The sequence below is a fragment of the Plectropomus leopardus genome, chromosome 22 (genome assembly GCF_008729295.1).
Source record: "Plectropomus leopardus isolate mb chromosome 22, YSFRI_Pleo_2.0, whole genome shotgun sequence".
NCBI lineage: Eukaryota > Metazoa > Chordata > Actinopteri > Perciformes > Serranidae > Plectropomus > Plectropomus leopardus.
The window spans coordinates 16,675,472-16,695,899 of record NC_056484.1 but is presented as its reverse complement, the minus strand read 5'-3'; the positions used below and the strand labels follow the sequence as shown (position 1 = coordinate 16,695,899).

Here is a 20,428-nt window from a genome sequence, read left to right as displayed (position 1 = left end):
GGGTCCCACCCATTTTTATGGACAAAATTTCAAACCTTAATCTTTTTTTCCCCTTTGCCCAGTGTTTGTCAAACATATCAGATTCAGACTTTATTTAAACATAATTTCAGCTAGAAGTTACGTTATGTAGAAAGGAAACGAGGGAACGTACGTGATGGTAAACAATAACGTCAGTTGCAGAAAATAAATCTGCTGTCATGTTACAAAATGTGGTGGAAGATTTGTGAAACAATTTCATTGCACACAAGCAAATTCAATGACTTTTCCAAAATATTTTAGTAATTCCACCACTTTTTCCAGACCTGGAAAATGTGATTGTGAAATTTCATGACTTTTACAGGTTTTCCATGACCGTGGAAACCCTTGACCTTTTGTTAGATGGCTAAAATACATTTTGTTTCTGACCCAATCCGCAGCGGTGCATTGCTCAGCTTCTGTGTCAGACTTCAGCCTGCTTCTCCAAACTGGGGGCGTGCTGACTAAAGACAATCTGAACTAACCCTTTAACTGTACACCTACAGGTGAAAGATATCATTTGATCTCATTAGGTGTCTTGTACTCTGTGTTCATGCACTGTAAGATGTCCTGAATAAAACAACACATGATAAGAAAACAACACAAGCAGCTTTATCTCCTTGAAGGAGCGCTACTCGGAGGTCTTGCTTCAGGCCGGTAATACAAGTACTATCACAGGAATCAATTATCGAACGATGTGACGAGTGCTGACAGATATCACCGCTTGATCTGATTTGGTGACACATAAGCGGTTTAGGCACACTTGATTCAATCAGTGTTAATCCATTCAGTTACTGCTTCAAGGCGATTCATTGACAATAACGCATTAAAATGAGGTTTTATGCAAAAGAACAATAAAAAAAAAAAAGAAAGCCACAAATCTGCCTCCTGGCATCGGATGACATCACCTCTCTGGGGAAGAAAGCCTTCCGTCATCGTTGGCAAGGTGCCTATCGCCGTCAGACTTTGCCACTGGTGCCACAGAGGTGGTTAGTGTGTGTCACTGGTTGTAATTGCGTGCGTGTGCTTGGAATTTAAACACAGAGGAAACAGAAAGTGCTGCAGCTTTAAAATAAATAAATAAAGTCATTGAAATTCAGCACCGTTTGCCTCTGGAGGCTTCTCAGTTTGCATCTCCCTGACTGTAGATTTTAATCAGCGTTCATGCCACGGCTTAAGTTATCGAGTTTATTTTCTGTACATCTCAGGGCTCCTGGAATAATTGAGTGAATGCATCGGCAAAAGTAAGCACTCCTTGTGCCCAGGAGTTCACAATGTCCCAACTTAAACTCTACAGCAAATGTCGCTCTGCATTCCTCCTCAGCATAAAAAAAAAAAAAAAACACTGGGCCTGCCTTAAAGGCCATGCTGTTTCAATTAACCCTCGAAACGTCAAACACCTCGTGATGAACACAGCGAGGCCATCTGTTATATTGATGTTATCGCCTGGATCACACTTAATCCATAATGTGTTTATGCTGCTGCAAACTGTGCGTGGTGTTGTACAGAGTGATCCCTGTGATACAAACAGATTTTGATTAAACAAGCAAGCCAGAGAGGAGGCGAGAGAACATTTTGTCTGAGGTCAGGTTTGATTCTGTAAAGTGTGTATTTTGAAAACGAAGTTACTGTTCGACACGGCTAAATGTTACCAAGTGGGATGATGCAACTGTGGCGGGTCCTTGTTACACATTAATTATAATCCATAATTAAACAGTCAGAAAACAGAGAAAGGTCAATGAATGTATCTTTTTTTTATAGTTTAAGATTACACAGAAACTTTTTTTTTTTTTTTTTTTGACTCCACAGAAGTCGTCAGTGCACCTCTGACCATGGATGCAGAGTTGGGAGGGATAACACCAATGCACTCATAAAACGGATGCGTCATGTCAACAAAAACATGTCCATAGTTAGAGGTAATAAGTCGTATAAATATTAATGTTACCATATGTTGCTGAAAAGTCATAAAAGTGGACTTCCCTCTTTAAAAAACACCGCACAACTGACATCATTTAACAAGCTCAAAGGCAACTTATTAATGTTTTTAATTGTAAGATACATAAACTTGATTTTTTTTTTAACCTGCTCTGGAACTGGTGTCGGAAAATGCTATTGCTTCCACAGCTTCTTTTGAGTCATACATTGCTATAATAATATTGTAAAATAGGTTGGAAGAAGCCCGGGATAGTTGCTGAATTTTGGCTGAACAAGCAATGAGCTAAATTGACCAATGCAGAATTAAATGATCATATTTTTGCAATAAGTTTAACAGTTTTCTTTTGTTTTTTTGTTTTGTTTTGTTTTTGACAGAAATTTTAGAGCAACTGCAGGGCAACTATGCACAAACAGTACATGATGTCAGATTTTTAACTGCTGCAAACCAGCAGGGCTGTTTCCGAGCCTGCAACCACAATCCATCAGGGGTCCAGCAGTACTAGTCACACCCACTGCTTGCTTAAACGAAACTCTCTAGAAACAAATAACACCCTGGAGGCTAATACAGCATCTGGAAACAAGTATAAACTATTATTTTTCTGATGTATGGTGTTAATTTTCCACTAAAATGAAAGCTGTGCTCATAAATTACAGGATGTTTTCTATTTTTATATGGTGTTTTTGCAGTTTGTTTCCAATATGGATGTGGTAAAAGAGTGCCGGTAAAGCAGCTTGACACGTTTAAATGACAAACATTTCTGTTGGTGAGCGTGTTATGGACCTCTTGTACCATGTCACGAGACGGCGGCCTTGGAGCCCTGCTTCTTCTTTGCCAGCTCGGACTGAATCTGATTTGGGAACTGGTCCAAGTGTTTGTTCACACACTGCATGCAGAACCTCTTGGTGTAAAACAGACTGCAGTCCTGAGAGAGGAGACAGCAGCAGAGTCCAGCATCAATGCTCCATTTTCACATAAGCACTCAGTATGTGTAGTCACATTTATTCCAAGATCTATTTATGAAACTGGATTAATTGATTTCAAGAGTATCACGTTATGGCGCTCAGGCAGCACACACTATATAAATACCACAGGTTGCAAAGTCAACTGAGGAAAACATCCAAACCACGTATGTGTTCTTTTTTTTTATCACCAGTAATCTGCAGGGTCAACCCATGCCAAGTGGAAAACTGTACAGCTTGGCATGCAGTTTTAACTGATGAGCACGCTCCTAAGTTACTTTTTCTCAGTGCATTAGGCATTAATGATTTGATAAACTGTAGTTCATGTCTACATATTTTATCTGTAGCAAAAGAAAAGCGAGGTAATTCAATTTATAGACATCTTACCGGTCCAACACAGACACACTTGCTGCACAGGCTGCAGGTTGAACCCAGAACAAGGAACTTTTCCTTGTCCGGACTGAAGGGGTCCTGGGTCACAAAACACTCTTCTAGCAACCTGTTTGGCGACAAAAACGCGACATAAGCTCATATATACCTTCATTTATATCTGAATGTGGCTCACAATGACAAAACAGACGTGTTTCAAAGCAGAACTTGCTATAAATATAACGTACAAATCGCCGTAGGCTTAGTTTCTCTGTTTCTGAAGTTAGACGTTGACGTTACACGTAACGTAGCAGCTAGCAGGCTAACAACATTAGCTTTAGCATCGCTAGCTCCAGAGCGCTAACAGGAACACTTTTTGTTAAATGTCCACTTACACAATGGCTCTGGTGTTTGGTGGTTTCTGGCCGTAGTAAGTATAAGGGCTGCTTAAATCACACAACTGGCAGGTGAATGTTTTTTGACGGGGCTCGCCTGTAATTTTCTCCATCTTTCAAAGCAGAGGAGCGAGTAGAAAAGCTACTTCCTGGTTTTCATGTCGAGTGGTCCGTGTTTGTTTGATGAAGCTTTAGCGCCACCCAATGGACTGGAGATGAAGAGCGATACGCTGTATGAATACGGTTTTATAGTGTTTTTTTCACAGTATTTGGAGACTTTAAACGAATGTATGTTGTTATATATTTGTGTAGAAAATATGAACCAGACAAAATTAATAGCATAGGTTTTTTAAGGCAATAAGAAAACATGTTTTTACAGTAGGTGCTTCAACGTGTAGGTGAAGGAAAAGCACAGGTGTAATTCATTTCACTAATGGCCTCCTGAGACATTTAGCTGTCATCATTACTTGATCCACCTGTGTTTGTTTTTGCTATGACAACTCCTGTATTCAGAGGGGGAAAAAGCTTTTTAGAGACCGTACTTTATTTATCAGACTAGAGGGGTGGCTGGGCTGTTACTACATTTTTGTATATGCAGTGGTGGAGGAAGTGTTCAGATCCTTTATTTAAGTAAAATTACGAATACCACACAGTGAAAAGTCCTGCATTGAAAATATTACTTAACTAAGAGTATTTAACCACAAATGTATTTAAATATTAAAAGTAAAAGTACTCATTGAGAAAACTTTAAATCAGTTTCACAGATTAAACTAATTAAAAAAGCTAAAATGACAAGTTCTTATAATTGATAAGCTGAAACCATGAAATATTTTTTGCATGAAAAATGAGGAATGATCATGAAAGTATTTGCCAGATAGTTTTTGAATCAATCAACAAATCATTTCAGCTGCAGTTGTATATTTTTAGTATTCTTTGTGTGCATAAATCTTAATTTTAAAGGTTATCAAATACTCTAGTGGAGTAAAAAGTACAATAAAGTACAATATTTCCCTCTGAAGTGTAGTAGAATAGAAGGGGCATGAGATTAAAATACTCAGATGAACTAAAAGTTTAAAAAATTGCCCCCCCCCCCCCAACCCCACCACAACAAGACAAGAAGAGAAGGCAAATGGATAATTTTTGGCAAAATTTTAAATGAGACATAATTTAGTGATTTTTCAAGGACTGGAATTTTGAAAATCAGATCATTTCTGTTTTTACAGTTTCTGGCACTTACATAAATGGTTTCATTCTGGCAATTCTTAACTAAATAAAACATTCCCTTTAAACATGCTAACAAGATTTTAGGTTCAGTGGGTATTTTAAATAAATACAAAATAGGACCATTTAAAATTTTATGTTCCTCCTCTCAGCAAAATCTAAAAACACAAGTCCCTCCCTATTGCTTAAAAAATATTTAATCAGCGGGATGTTAATCAGATGAACAGATAATATTGGAATCATTAGGCATGTCAATAAGGGGCATTATAATTAAAACTCAGTTAAATATATTAGTTTATTTGAATATACTACATTGCATAATTCCTTTTATCTAAATGGCAAATTCATTTTTAATGTACACACCACTGTACATAATCATATAAACAGTTTAACTCTGACAAGAAACAGTGTTGCAGTATTACATGATGAGGTGAAGTGTAAGTACAGCAAATGAAGCAATCAGCACTGCACATTCACCTTTCACTATGGTCACACATTCTTGTTATATTTACAAAATACAACATAAACCAGCTTAACAGATTATTGTGTTTGTGGTCAAAATATTCAATCCTGGCAGATTTTTTTCTTTTTTTAAAAAACATCTCTTAACAGTAGGATTGGTACAGAAAAATAGGTTAGGTGAGCTATCATGTTGTATTGTTGTAGGATTACAGTAAAATTAATACATGGCACATGAAGTAACAATACTTTCAAAGGATGGTTACTTACAGTAGAAGCACTCCAGTTTATTGCGTTCCTAAATGACAACATTTGTTATGATTTATGAGACCATTTTCTGATCCAATACTACAAAGTTATACACATACCCGATGATTATCATATATTTGTAATGAGGTGGATGTATAAGGCCAGGACGAAACTGAGGCAGCATTATGGCACTAGGTGAATAAGGATGCAGGTGTTTCGTCAAACACTAATCTCAAAATGGTCGGGGAAGATGTGGCTGATTTTGATAAGGCACTAGTACAAAATCAAATGTCATGACAATGATATTAACAAAATCCAAATGACTTAAATATACATACCTTATGTGCTAAAAATCCAAAATAATAGGATATGCCTAGTATTGAGTTGTAGCGACTCAAACATTATTATTATTTTTTTAACTTTGTGCTTCTTTTACTGTATTTTAACCCTTTAATACCTGGATCAACATCAGTTTGTTTTTTTGTTTTTTTTTTTACTGCATTCAGAAGGCTTTTGCAAGCATTTAAACCAAGCCTCAGGAAATTGCTTGTATTTCTTTTAAAAACAGAAAAAAAACATAATGAGCAACTTGGCAAGGAACGTCTTGCACACTGCAAAATAATTGTAAAAGGTTACAAAGAAATTATCTGAAAACTAGCTGGAAAGAATTATTAGATATTCTCAAAAAAATATAGAAAAATGTCTGAAAAACAATATTCATAATTTTCTTGTTATATATCTTTAAAATTATGTTACAGAAAAAAGGGAAATATATATATTTTTAGCACTTTTTGAGGTCATTTTTTGTTATTTTCTTTCACCTTTTTGGCTTATTTTCAGGAAGTTTTTTGGCAACATTTTTTTTTTTTTACTAATTTCTTGCAGTGTTTTGGGCCATTTCTTGTTAAGTTGCTTCTCATGTTTTCAAAAGAAATCAAGCCAATTTGCATAGATTTTAAAGGGTTACCCTATCGTTTGCTAGAAAATTATTTGTCTAGCATCAGTGCATGCATGACTGAAGCAGTCATGTCCAGGTGTCTTTAATATGTGCACACCCATTTTAAACACTTTGCAAGTTTGCACAGCCTACTCCCTGTTTAACATTTGTTCAGTCTGTAGAAAAAAAACGGCATTTAGGGCCCAACCCCTAGCAGTTGGGCGCTCTCATAGTAATGCATTAAAAATATTCATACACGTGTATTGTAAAATCAAACAGTTTGTTCCCCCTTTTCATGGAAGCAGCCACACCACCTAAGAGCTGCCTTGCCCCAAAAAGAGAAGTTTTGAGTCACAGGGTCTAAACAAACCCATCAGAGTTGCAAAATAAGCTACTTACAGTACATAGATATGCATGATAGTATCAGTTAATATTTACGCACACCCACTTCTGAGTGACATACGTAAATATTTGAATAAATGTCCCTGTTTATGACCATGTGCTCTTTTTTCAGTACATGTCCCTGTATATCTCTTGCAGGAGCGGGTGCAAGGATGCGTCCTCTGTCGTCTTGATTTCCTGCACCAACTGAGCATGCTCGGTGACCAGCTCCCGAAGGTCGGCCAGTTTCTGCAGCAGTCTGGGGAAGAGGAAGTTGTCGTCCGGGTGGTTAGCCAGCAGGTGGAGCCGTAGCGCCTGAACGATGCTTTCCTGCAGCCGTTCAACTAGAGGCACATCCACCAGGCCTGGGCGATCTGGAGGGAAAGTGGTCAGATAGAGAGAGAGATGATGTGATGGGACAGAGCAACATTTCCTGCTACAATGAAGGGCACATTAAGACATTAGAACAAAACTCTTTACAAATATCATACGGAAACTCCAAGATTTTGAAACACTCTCTGACCAGATTAAAATGCAACATCTACTTGAAATAATAGTGTCAGTGCCACAGAAGCAGCAAGATATGTCAGTGTACGTCACAGCCTAAAAGACCACCAACACAACAACAGGTTACAGCTGGAGTTCATCTCCTCACAGCTCACACTCAGCTATTTCTTTTGATTTACTCCATTTACTCAGTTTTAGTTAGATTTTGTTTGTTTTTATACTTGATTCTATCAATTTCAATAGTATATTGTATTTTCTTTTGTATTTTTTTACTGCATTTTAATTGTAATTGTGCTTTGGCAACACATGTTAAATATGCCAATGAAGTCTTTTGAATTGAACTGAGTTAATATGACAGAGAGAGAGAGAGGGAGAAAGTAAGTGGATTCAGTTTCTTTATACACACATAAACATAAATGAATTTCCACACAATGTCAGTTACCTCCGCAGCAGATAATGGCTGCAACAAAAAGGGCCAGGTCGCTGTCATCCAGCTCTAGGGAGTTGAAGCGTGTGGCAAACTGGAATTTGGGCTCCATCATTTCGCTGAAAGGCCGCCGGAGGCTCTTGAGGAACTCGCGTGTGATAAAGCCTCCACCGCGAGCCACCAGGAGGCCGTCTTTGTTCATGCAGGAGGCCAGGAGGGTGAAGAGGGCTTCATAAACGCCGTACTTCAAGAGAGTCACCTGAAAGGGCAGGAAAGAAAGCCAAAGCATGACTCAGATGCACCCAAAAACATATTTCAAATAATTTCATATAAAATTTGAATCGTCTTTAATTATCATCTGTTCTCTTGACAAAGTCACCAGCCTCCATCGATAAAAACAGTCATTTTAGCTCATTGAGCTGCTGGTCTGCTGCTGCTTTGATCAGTTAGTTAGTTTGGATTATTGTGTGACTTTGGTGAATCTGAACTAACCTTTTTAAATGCCAAAGTCACACAATAACACAAACAAGGTCACTGGTCGAGGCAGCAGCTGATCAGCAGCTTCTGTGTTCAGTAAACTTAAATAACTGTTTTTCTCAGTCGAGTCTGGATTTAAGGAAAGCGACATAACACCTTCATTTTCCCTTTGGAAATCGCTGTCTGACATTAAGGTAAATAAGTAAAAATATTCTAAATTTAGCATACACGTAAACTGATACTGATGTTTTAAACCCTCGTGTTGTCCTTGGGGTCATTCTGACCCCAAATGAAATCTTTAGCCGTCAAAATATGTTTTTTATACTTATGTAAACAAGGTCTATTGGTCCTAAATTCCAAAACGAAGGGAAATATGTGTGGTAATGGGTTGGACTGAAGTAAGACTAAAGGTGTAACACAGAATTGATTGACATTTTATACACTTTGCTTTAAATAACAGTCAAACCAGGCAGGGTCAGAATGACCCCAGAGGACAAAAGGTGTATGGTATCGGGAGGGCATTAGTAAGCTTTTATTAGGTGGCTAAAATATGCTTTGTTGTTGTCCACAGCAGTTAATGCTTCTGTGTCAGACTCCATCTGCTTCTCCAAACTGGGGACGTGCCGACTGACATCTACATGTATGTAATAAATATCTAGGTACCCTCATAAAACCCCATTTCAAAAAATCCAAACTATCTCTTGAAATAAGGCCTTTTTTCTCCACTTCTCATATGAAATGACAGAAAGGCAAATTACACATGGAGCTTGAAACCCACCTGATCATTAAGATCCAGACTCTGGAAACCTGGCACAGCCTTGGCGAACTCCGTCAGCTCCGTGACCGTCTCCACCGAGGTGCTCTGGCAGCAGTGGAAGAGCCTGGCTTCAGCTTCCCTCTGCTGGAGCTCCCTGCACCCTGCCACCGGAACCAGCTCCCCAGCTTGAAGGCGGCTCTCGGGCTCCGGACTGTCACCGTTCACCATATGGGCCGCTAACGTCCTCTCTGCCAGCTGGAACGTCTCCATGTCATGGATGATGAAAGGCTGCGGGGAGAGGATGTTGTTCATGCTGCAGAGACACAGAATAAAGTTTTTTGTTTTTGTTTTTTTACTTACCGGCTTGCTGGTTTTTCCAGTGAGTATGAGCCGAGCTTTCGCCTTGTTCATGTTGAAGTTCTTCATGTAGGCTTCGTGGATCTGCCCGACAAGAATCTTGTGGTCGGCCTGCATGGGGCTTGCCACCTCTTTCTCCACCATCTTGCTTTCTGCTTTTAGCTTTAGCTTCTCCGCCTGAGGCATCCGACCAAACCGGATGGCTGGTGAATTGAAACATTCAATATTAGCAACAGCTTTTTAAAAAAATTCCTGGTCTGTTATTTTACAATGAAACTACACGCAGAGACATCAGACATATCCTCCTACAGCAAACATGCATTCACTGCTCTCTTTTCTCTCCTCCGAGGACAACATGTCGTCCTCTTCTCAGGTTTCCGACACTGCTCTCTCTGCAGAGGGAGACCATCCTAACGAACCCAATGACCCCTCAGCAGTCGGTGCAGATGACGGGCCAGATGTGGAGCTATATGAGCCTGTGTTTTCTCAATGTCAAGCAGGCTCCGGCAGGACGTTGCTCTAGAAAAACCCAGTCAATGTAAAACATGTTGATTTGGAGCCAAATCACATTAGGACACGTCCTGCTGTTGTCGAGAACATGTATCGTGGTGTCGACTGAGGACATGCTGAGCACGTTTATGTTCTGGCATTCATGGTGCCAACTAAACTCGTGTTTCAACGGACACTTTCAATTTAGTAATTGAGCTACTAAGCATAACTGTTTTCAAAATTATGCGACAGATTTTTGTAGTTTTTCACAAATGTATTGAGATTTGTAATAATGCAAAAAACAGCAAGAAGCAATGAAACACACTCTTGCCCAAATTACTGTAGTACACTCAGTGGTTTTGCACCGACAGCCTAACGCTTGTTTCACACTCGTCTAATGATAGCCAACTTTAGCAAGATACTGTTCTGTATCTAACGTTAAGAAGTCTGTTTACTAATTGCTTGTATCTATCTGCTATCTGCTATCTACTATCTGCTTGTACTGCTGTTGAATTATAGTTACCATTATCCTCTGCCAGACAGCTTTACTATAATTGTCACTCATGGCTGATATTTATAAGTATTTTGATGGTTTCTTACCGTTGTGGGACATGCCCACAGAGAGGCACTTGTGGAATCGGCAGTACTGGCACTTGTTGCGGTTCTTCTTTTGGATTTTACAGTTGCGTTCACACTTGTCATACTCCAGTTTCAGCCTGATGGTCCTCCTGAAGAAACCCTGATAGAGACAAAAACAGCATACTTGATATGAGGATCACATGATCCGATCTGAATACACAAAAAGCATATTGCTCACGGTTTTCCTCAGAGCCTAACGAATAATCACACTAATATCTGGGTTTAGATTGTATAAATATGAACTAAATTACCTTTAAGCATTAATGCCACCAATAAAAAAAATATAAGTGAACGGCAAAAAAGTGGGAGAGGAGAAACAGTGTTGTCTTAATATCAACCACAACAAACTACACTACACCTTACGTTACTATAACCTTCCTATACATACATTGTACATTGTAAACCCTGGTAGAACAGGTGTCATGTTACATATTAGGTTGGACTATATAGCGGAATTACATCTATATTTAAAGAGAGACAGCTTTCAAGGTGCACAGTAAACTCTGACCTTTCTGAGGAACAGTATGGACAAGACATACTGACATGCAGGGCAGTGGGCCAACATATGTCGCACATGTGCTGAAACACAGGATCTTTTGACGCACACTCACACACACCTTTGTGCATCACTGAAATTCAACTGAAGTCAGGACATTTGTCATCCCTTACTGTTGAGAAGGCAATACAGATTTTCTGGCAATTTATCTGGAACCACACGGCCATGCAGTACATCACTCGTCATTTTACAGGTCCTGTCTGTCCTTATGTTTTAGACACATTGTTATTAAGAGTTATTATGTGTCAAACATCACTTTTTGTGGTATTTTAAACTAAAAAAAATAGTTTTGTGGGAAGAACTGGTTTGTGAAAACACTGTGAAGTTCCAGGCATGTGATAGTCATCAAAAATGCATTACAAAACAACAGAGGGAAAAACAGATGTGTGTGTACAGCAAACATGTCTGCGCATGTCTTAGTATGACACAAATAGTACTTTGCTGTGATATATGGCTGTGACTAACAACACTAAAGACGTAAGCAAGGACATGTTGTGTAACGCTTCCTTAAGGGCAAATGTCTTTTAAATTCAGGCATTTTTGTTGCCACCTATTCAGACAAACTTCAACTTTGTTAAACAGGTAGAGGTGTTATGATTAACTCTCCCACTGTGAAAGGCTTTCTCTGACTATCCTGCAGCTCTCACACACACACGTCCCACCATCGTCGCCACAGACTTAATCCCTCGCACCACTGCATCCCAGCACATTCCTTTCACATTCCCACTATTGAGCGCTCCTCTCTTGACGCGAGGTGTTGAAAGTGATATGCAGAGCCTGTCCAGCATGACTGCTACGTATCACGAGCCAGATCTTTCCATGATGGCGCAATATTGTCAGTCAGGGGAACAGAGTGCTGTCAGAATACACCTCTCACATGTGCGGCGTCCAACAGTTTCAGTGTCATCACGTCTCCACTTTTAGAATAGTAGCAGTCTGGCATAAAGGCAAATGAGATTAACGTTATTTGTGTTGATTCTGATGAGCGGCATGTGCGTCAGGGAGTTGGTTAAGTTTGCATTGCTCAAACACACACATGTACACTGTGCAATTGGCAGAAAATTGTGCCAAACTTGGACAGACAAATGAAAATTGTCCAAAAAGTGTCCATCTATCATGTTTCCTATGGATTAGGGTAAAATTGAAGGCGCAGCACTAGTCCAGAAGAGTAATAAAAAAAGTTTCTCTCCAGTAAAAATAGCAGTAAAAGGAGTGATTACTGAGAAGAAACAGAAACCAAGAGCAACTTTATCTGACTTCAAACACATTTTCGAACTGGAGCTGTGGCTGATGGAAGAAGGTATGCAAGGTCACAAGTCAAAAAGTCATGCATAAATAGCAAACAGAGGCTCAGATTAGCAGCATCGAACTGCCGTCAGCTTAGAGAGGTATTAGACCGCGACAAGCTCACATGACTTGTGAAACAATGCAGTGAGGATGCTTTTATCACTCAGTGGTTTAATTTACATGTTCTGATTGTCACTGTCTTCTAATGACATCGTTATACTCCCTAAAATCTCAACAATCTCTGAAATCTTTCCTGTAGAGCTGAACTAATTCGGGATTTACCTTTAAGATGATTAACTCTTTCAAATCTGGACAAATTGGCTTGATGTCTTTCAAAAAGATGGGAGGAAGGCAAGGAGCAATTTAAGAATAAATGACCCAGAAATGAGCATGAAAAAAACAAACAAACGAAAATAAAACAAGAAAGTTACCTAAAATTTAGGAAAAAAATCTAACAAACAAACAAAAAAAGGGAAAATAAAAAACCCCAATATGAAACAAGGAGATGACCCATAAAAAACTACTTAAAAATGATAAGTATTGTGTAAAATAATTTAAAATATTTAATTATGAAAAAATAAGTCAGGCATAAATAGAAAACAGAATATATATATATATATATATATTATATATATATATATATATGATTTTCTGAATCTACTAATTTCTTGCAATTTGCAAGACATTTCTTGTCACGTTGTGAAAGGTGTTTGAACACAACATATGAATTTGATCCAAATTTCAAAGGGTTAAACCTCAAAAACATATGCAGACCAAATTTCTGTGATCATCAAATCCAAAATACGACTCTATAAGAAGGAAATATTTCGTATCAAGCACAGCTGGGCTCAGTGCCAGCAGCAGCTACATGTTTGAACAAGTGTATGTGTGTGTACTAACGTCACTCGGTTGGGCTAGTTGCCAAGCAAGGGAGAGGTGACAAATCACCAAAGGCCACCACGTCCCCTACCTCACATGACCCTGCTGCATGTCTCGGAAACTTTCCGCCGGCCTCCGGGTCATGCGCCTCCGCGTGCCAAGCTCTGTGTATGTTTGGGTGTGTGTGCACTGGTGCAGGCATGTATGTGTACACATGAGTGTCGGTGGCACCCAAACACAGCGCATTTGCCTTTACTGCACACGCTATCATCAGTCTGAATGGGATTGTACCTGTCTTTATGTTTACACGCTTTGCCTTTACGTCTCTTATCACTGTGGTATGTACAGTATGTCAGTACATGTATACAACATGTACGCTAACTGGCTGCTTCACGCCTCTATAAGTGCCACATCACTCACCTTGCAGCCCTCGCAGGCGTGCACCCCGTAGTGGAAGCCTGAGGCCTTGTCTGAGCACACCCGGCACTCCAGGTTGAGGGGGCTGAAGCTCTCTTCTGAGCCTGGCGCTGCTACACACACCCATGATGACGGACTAGAGGCCGGGGTCAAGGTGTCTACAGCAAAAAAAAACAACCCCAGAGCAGTCAGGAGACAACAGCGAGTGATTTCACCTGGCCACCCTTTGAACAGATGCAATCCACATTAAGGCATCCACTTTTTTGGAAAAATGTCACACATACTCTTAGGAAATGAGTCACCGTACAATTATTCACAAAGGAAGGGACACAAGTTCTTCACTGGCAAACTGACAAGACTTCACAGAAGAGTTTGATGATGAACATCTCTTAAATGCAGTACCATTGAAATCAAGAAAAAAATTCCCTAAAGTATATTGTAACGTATCATATCGAAAGGTATTGGACAACTAAATATACCCTAAAAGTTTTGGAAAAGTCATGGAACTTTGTTTCACAAACCTGTATAATAACACAAGATGTGTTCAAGGACTGTTGGAAATTGGAAAACTGTTTTTACAGTTTCTGGCTGTGATAAAAAAATTTAAAAAAACATCATTTTGGTGATTTTTTTGGTGAAAAAATTTTTTAACAATCGCAGAAAATTTTTAAAGGAAAAAAAAATTGACAAATGTTCGCTTTAAGAAAACTGCCAATTTTTTTTCTTTTAAAAGTCACCAACAAATTTTAGCACCACCCTGTCCCCTCTCATAAATAATGAACATTCCCTTAGTTATATTAAATATTAAAGGAGGCAAGGGTTCTTGCTCAGTAATTTGGGGACACCATCATGGAGAAGACACAGAGAGTTGTATCTAATCTTTCGTTATCATACACACATTTTTTTTTACAGCGACCTCTTTGCTGAATTCACATATGACACAGTGGAGCCAAACAGTCAAAATGTCAGTGTTTTACATTTTTAAATGACTGTTCCTTGGTCCTGTGACAATTTCACTTTCCAACAACCATGAGTCCTCTTGACTACTCACCCAATCCGATGGAGCTCTCCGACCCCGAGCCAGTGCTCTGGTACACTGGGAAATCAAATCCCAGCCCATCATCTCCTATAGACTGCGAGATGTCATGAAGATCCTCCATCAGGTCTCCACACAGCGGACTGTCCAGCAGGGAATCCCCAAATGGGGACGGGGGGCTGAAGAGATCCCCTGCCATGGTGGAGATCAAGGCGCACCCGGCAGGAACAACCCCTCACTCACCAGACTGAGATAAGAGGGAGGAGAGAATGAGGATGAGGACAATGGGTGATAATGAGACTGAGAGTCCTGAGGGAGACATTAGATTGGTTCAGAATTTTAAAACACCCAGCTCTGAAAAAACCCTCTGATTAGTTATTAGATTGGTAGCAAACTTCTGATGGATTCTTTTTCATTTTGAAGAACAACAGTTTGAGTTTTTCTCACCATTTTGACCTTTCGTCCACATTTAGCTGACATTTTTCAAATTTATGGCACTTTAAGGAGTGCCATAAAGCCGCTGGGTTCAACTTCAGACTGGTGTTGTCATGATAGTGAAATTTCTAACTCTGTTTAAATACTTTTAAAAATATTAATATTCTGTTCAATTTGCAGAACATAAAGTTACATTTTTTTAATTGATACTTGATAATTGAACTTTTCTTATCTTGATCAGTAGCAGAGAACAGCAGAAAGAGTAAACAGATGAAGAGCCTGGGTGACCGGCAACAAGGCTGCAACATATTACCATGTTAGTATATTATTACTATATTACGTACATTTCTGCAGAGGTAACACAACACGTGGGTAGCTCAGGGCTCCTTTGTTCTTTTGCTCTGTGAATTTCAGGGAACTACTTTCTGAATGACACAGTTGTTCCGCTGATCTAATCATGACTCACACCTGTATAAATGCAAAAAAGGTCAGGTTCAGGTAACTTCCTCTCCTCATTTGAACCCTGATGATGACCTACTGTGGTTTAAACCTGACCTTTTTATCAAACTCTTCCACAAACAAACCAAGTAGCTGATAAATAATTTACTCAAAACTCCTAATATTCTACTTTTTCTAAGGTGAGGTGAGGTTTTCTAGGTGCATCCCAACATTTATTCACTATCTTTTTGGTTGCAGTTTTTTTTTTTTTAAAAAAAACATGACAATTCTCACATGTCATGAAAGAAGAGAGTCAGATCTGTTGTGCAGAGGGGACAGGTGTAACTCTACTACGAATGCCAGAAGTAAGTTCATAACGTGAAAGTGCTTGTTTAATCAGTGAACCGTGCCCTTAGAGTCAGCAGTGGCACATTATTCACAGATTAAATTACCACCTGTCCTGCCAAAGTACACAACCTGCAGTGTTACAATGCTCTGATTTATCGACCACCCAAAAAATACACACCGTGCATCCTAGCTTTCCTCTCTCCTACATTACTTTAAACAAAGATTCATCTGTCTATCTGCTCCACCGCTGTCTGTCCTCTCTGAGTGGATCTTAAACTATGTGTGGGAGGGAGTTTAGTGGAGCTCCCAGCTGCTCACAGCGGGGTAAAGGACATCTGTTTGAGTCATCCCTGCAACATCGCAGCGCCATGTTCTATAATGCTCCCACTGACTTCCAGTAATTCATAGCGGCTGATGTTACTCTTGTTGTTACAGAGACTGTAGACTCAACTTACGGCCTGCAGGTCAAATGTGGCCCCTAATAATGTCCGGGGTGGCAACCGAACCATTTTCTAATGCACAGTGAAATTAAATGATTCACACTGGGAATTGTTTCTGTACTTTTAGTAAGGCGCCAGAGTGAATAAAACAGCATAAAAATAGAGCTTTTTGTTCAAAAAGGTGCCAGTGGAGGATCCACTGCATCCTTGACAGAGATCCAAGCAAAGCTCCATATATCCTAAGATCCTAAAAACATCCTAATATTTCTAGAAACATCCTAAAATCTTAGAAATGTCCTGAAATCCTAGAAATGTACTAAATTCTGAGAAATATCGCAAAATCCTAGAGAGCATTCTAAAATCTTTCTAAAATCCGACAAGTGTCCTAAAATTTGCGCAATGTCTTAAAATCCCACAAACATCCTAAAATCCTAGAAATGTCCTAAAATCTTAGGAATATCGTAAAATCTGAGAAACATACTAAAATCCCTGAAACATCCTAAAGGCCTATGTCCCAAAATCCTAAAAAACATAATACAATCCTAGAAACCTCCTAAAATGTGAAACGTCCTAAATCCGTGTAATGTCCTTAAATCCTAGAAATACCCTAAAATCCGAGAAATGTCATTAAATCCTAGAGATGTCCTGTAATCTTGAATGTCCTAGAGTTCCCGAAACATCCATGGGGCTGCTGCGACTGGCTCCTGGCTTCCTGTCATTTTGCAAAAGTTAAGTATCCCTGCTGCACACTGATTGTCTTGTCAGATTACAACTGATGGATGATGTGATCATAAACACAAACTGTGAGATAAAAGCAGACAAACCTTAAAAGAATGATGGGAATTTTCTCGCCTACGCCTTTGCTTCTACATCATTACACTATAATTTGATCTGCGTTGTAATTCAAACAGTTATATCATCTAGGCAGGAATCACCAACATATCTTTGATCTACAGAGAGAGATTTGTCTGAGGGGCCATCCGAGCTCAATGTAAAATCTCAGTTTACACAGCTGCACACATCTGTAAGCCGAGCATGAAAGACACATCAGTTTATGTGAGATTGTGCAACTTTTGGCTTTCACTGTTGAGATCTTGGACTTTCAGTGTTTGAACTAAAGGCTGAACGTGACTATTAGGTCAAAAAGGCTGTTTTTTTATCTGTGTACTCAGGACAGACAGTGAGGACACGATTGATCAAAGCTTTCTTGTTTGTCTTTTCTTTGGGTTGCAGCATTTCAGAAGACAGGTCCAGACACGTATACCAAAGTTGAGCGGGGTTGAACGGGGGGGGGGGGGGGGGGCTTGTAGCTATGTAATGTAGCTACAGTCAAAGTCAGCTTTATTGTCAGTTCTGACATGTTTGTTGGACATACAGGTACCTTCTCCCAGACGGCAGGAGGCTGAGGAGGCTGCGTGAGGGGTGGCTGGAGTCACCCGCAATGCTGGTTGCTTTGCGGGTGAGGCGGGTGTTATAGATGTCCAGGAGGGAGGGGAGTGTTTTGTACACTGTGCTATAAAGAGTGAACCGCAGGGAGCATAGAGACTGACGCAGCTGTTGACTAACTGTTGTCTGACTGGTCTGCCGAGCTGCTTTCACGCAGAAAGTCTGACAAACTGATGTCCCTGCTAGGCGACAAAGATGTCTTTATCAAACAGGGGATTAGGCAAATGTGTTATCCTGTTGCAACACAATAAATAGTATTCAAGTGCACTGAGTTCATCCTGAAATGAACCCATTGTTTACCCTGCGTCTCTGGCCATGTTCAATACTGTCTTTTCTACAGTTCAAGGAACTTGAAGGGATAGTTTGGATTTTTTAGAAGTGGGGTTGTATGAGGTACTTATCTATAGGCAGTGTATTACATACAGTTTAAGTTAGTCAACATGCACCCAGTTTGGAGAAGCAGGCTGAAGTCCGACATGGAAGCTAAGCAATGCACTGCTGTGGATGGGGGTCAGCGACAAAATGAATTTTAGCCACCGAAAAAAAGGTCCTAACTACAAAAAAATGCAATATCAGTTTGAGCGCATGTTACATTGAGTGTACTTTAACTGCTTTACCTTTTCATCAGACAGTCTGTGAGACAGACGGGGAAGTTTGAATTTTGAGCTGGGATGGTAACACCACTGATCAATTGAAAGAAAAATGATTATTTTGCTGGTTGAGTCATTCTCCAAGCAAAAACGCCAAACATTCTCAATTGCGATAATTAGCTGGTTTTGTTTGTGAATTGGGATTTTCACTGTTTTATGATTTTAAACCAAAACATCAATGGATTTATGAAGAAAACAATCAGCAGATTAATCCCGAATGAAATTAGTTGCTTCCCTTATTCAACTGCAAAACTATTGCATCCCTTAATTATTGAAAAGACTCAAGAATCTAATCAGTTGATGTTGACAGCTTTCTAATGATCTCACCTGGTGTTTAACTTGAGCATTTTTCATCCATACAGTGTAAAATATTCTTGCTGTGTTCAAAACCAGGTCAACATCTAATTCTACACTGGCTTGACATGACTTTATTTGCCCTAGATGACTCCGGCCCAGCCCATGTTTCCCCATCACCTCAAAGGACATTGTACTTTAATTCCCAGCGGAACTATAATTCCAGACAGCGGGGCTCTATCTTTGGAGGAAGCACTGAGAGCAGTCAGCTGCACAAAGCATGTTTACAGATGACAGCGAGGATACAACATGCTCACAATCAAGAGAAAAGCAATGAGCAAAACTTAGTTTTCTTAGTAGAACTTGGTGGTCTGAATCAGGATCAGCTGTCCTGTCCGAGACATTTGATATCTCTCTATCAAGGTCATCCACGAAAACCCCAAAATCAAACTTCCACATTGTGATTAAAACCAGTTCTGCATTTAGAAAGGGTCATGTTTAAGTGTCACAATGCTGCGCAGACAAGGAAATGGAAATCACTGGAGGCAGAGAGGGTAATTTAACATAAAGATATTTTCCTTTCATTAGAATGGAGCATTTCTTGACACTCTGTGGGTGTGTGGGTTTATTACAAAAGCAGGTGCAGGCTTGACTAGTCAGGAAGTTCAAGTGGGGCTCACTCACCACACAGACAAAATACTGTGAGAACAACTGCATGCATTCTTGTCTCTGCAGGAGCAGCTCCAGTATGACAGTATGATGTTTTCAGAAAGCTAGAACTAATATGCAACAATAATCCTGGCTCAAGTGTTATAAAACTGTACTCCTGCACAATAAAAGTTTGTTAAATCCCCTCTAACAACATCCAAGTAAGCATAATCTCTATTACATAACAGCACAGTTTCAAGTAAAGCCTGTGAATTACCTCCGAGGCTGCTCTCCGGAGCATTTCCAGATGCTGTATCCAGGATGGACGCCTCGGTCCCGGGACGCTCCGACGCTCAGCTCGCGGTCGGCTCCGTGCGTGCTGTCAAACCTCCGCTCATCCTCTGCAGGAAATAACGTAGCGACGGACGCTGACCCGACACGGCGCGCACACCCCCTGACACACCTATGCTTTCGACCAATGTGCACGCGGGGATTTGAAAATGGACCGCCTCGGTTATTTAGGCAGGATGTAATCACTTCCCGGTGGCTCGAGACGTCACGGGTCGGTGTGTAACGTGCCTTCACCTCCGTTATCTCAGTAAATGGCCAATAAAAGACAGAAATGTCAATAAAACACAACTCTTCAACGAGTCTCTGTCGAAGCAGCTATAAAGTTAATGTGTCGTAAATCCTTCGCAATGGAGCCACTGTAAATCACAGTGGGATTAAACGTCGCCATATAGGATGTTAATTACACAAATGCTAAAAAAAAAAAAAACTCATTTAAACGGCCGTTTGACGTTCTCAAGTTGGCGCTGTCTGTTTTAGTGCAGCTGTCGCTATTTTACGTCTTTTTCGACATTTTCTTACTCTTGCGGTGCGTGGAACCGGTGTTATACCGAAGACTGTTTCTCCCGACTTAAAACTGAGCCTAAATTTACCCAGACCGCCGAGGGGGGCGCTACGCACTGACAGGAGGG

General features: G+C 40.0%; 2 protein-coding genes across 2 annotated transcripts; both read right to left on the bottom strand.

Annotated features, from left to right (window-relative positions):
• Positions 1-77: 77 nt before the first annotated feature.
• On the bottom strand, positions 78-3,865 carry cdpf1 (cysteine rich DPF motif domain containing 1). The gene is made up of 3 exons (XM_042511604.1): positions 3,675-3,865; positions 3,298-3,409; positions 78-2,873 (listed from the first exon to the last, which is right to left on the bottom strand). The coding sequence occupies exons 1-3, from the start codon at positions 3,785-3,787 to the stop codon at positions 2,745-2,747; spliced, it is 354 nt and encodes a 117-aa protein (XP_042367538.1). The 5' UTR covers positions 3,788-3,865; the 3' UTR covers positions 78-2,744.
• A 3,100-nt stretch (positions 3,866-6,965) lies between these two features.
• On the bottom strand, positions 6,966-19,835 carry LOC121961562 (peroxisome proliferator-activated receptor alpha-like). The gene is made up of 8 exons (XM_042511603.1): positions 19,726-19,835; positions 14,765-14,996; positions 13,717-13,871; positions 10,536-10,674; positions 9,450-9,649; positions 9,111-9,377; positions 7,871-8,114; positions 6,966-7,295 (listed from the first exon to the last, which is right to left on the bottom strand). Exons 2-8 carry the CDS (start codon positions 14,946-14,948, stop codon positions 7,051-7,053), a joined length of 1,434 nt encoding a protein of 477 aa, XP_042367537.1. The 5' UTR covers positions 14,949-14,996; positions 19,726-19,835; the 3' UTR covers positions 6,966-7,050.
• Between the last annotated feature and the right edge of the window lie 593 nt (positions 19,836-20,428).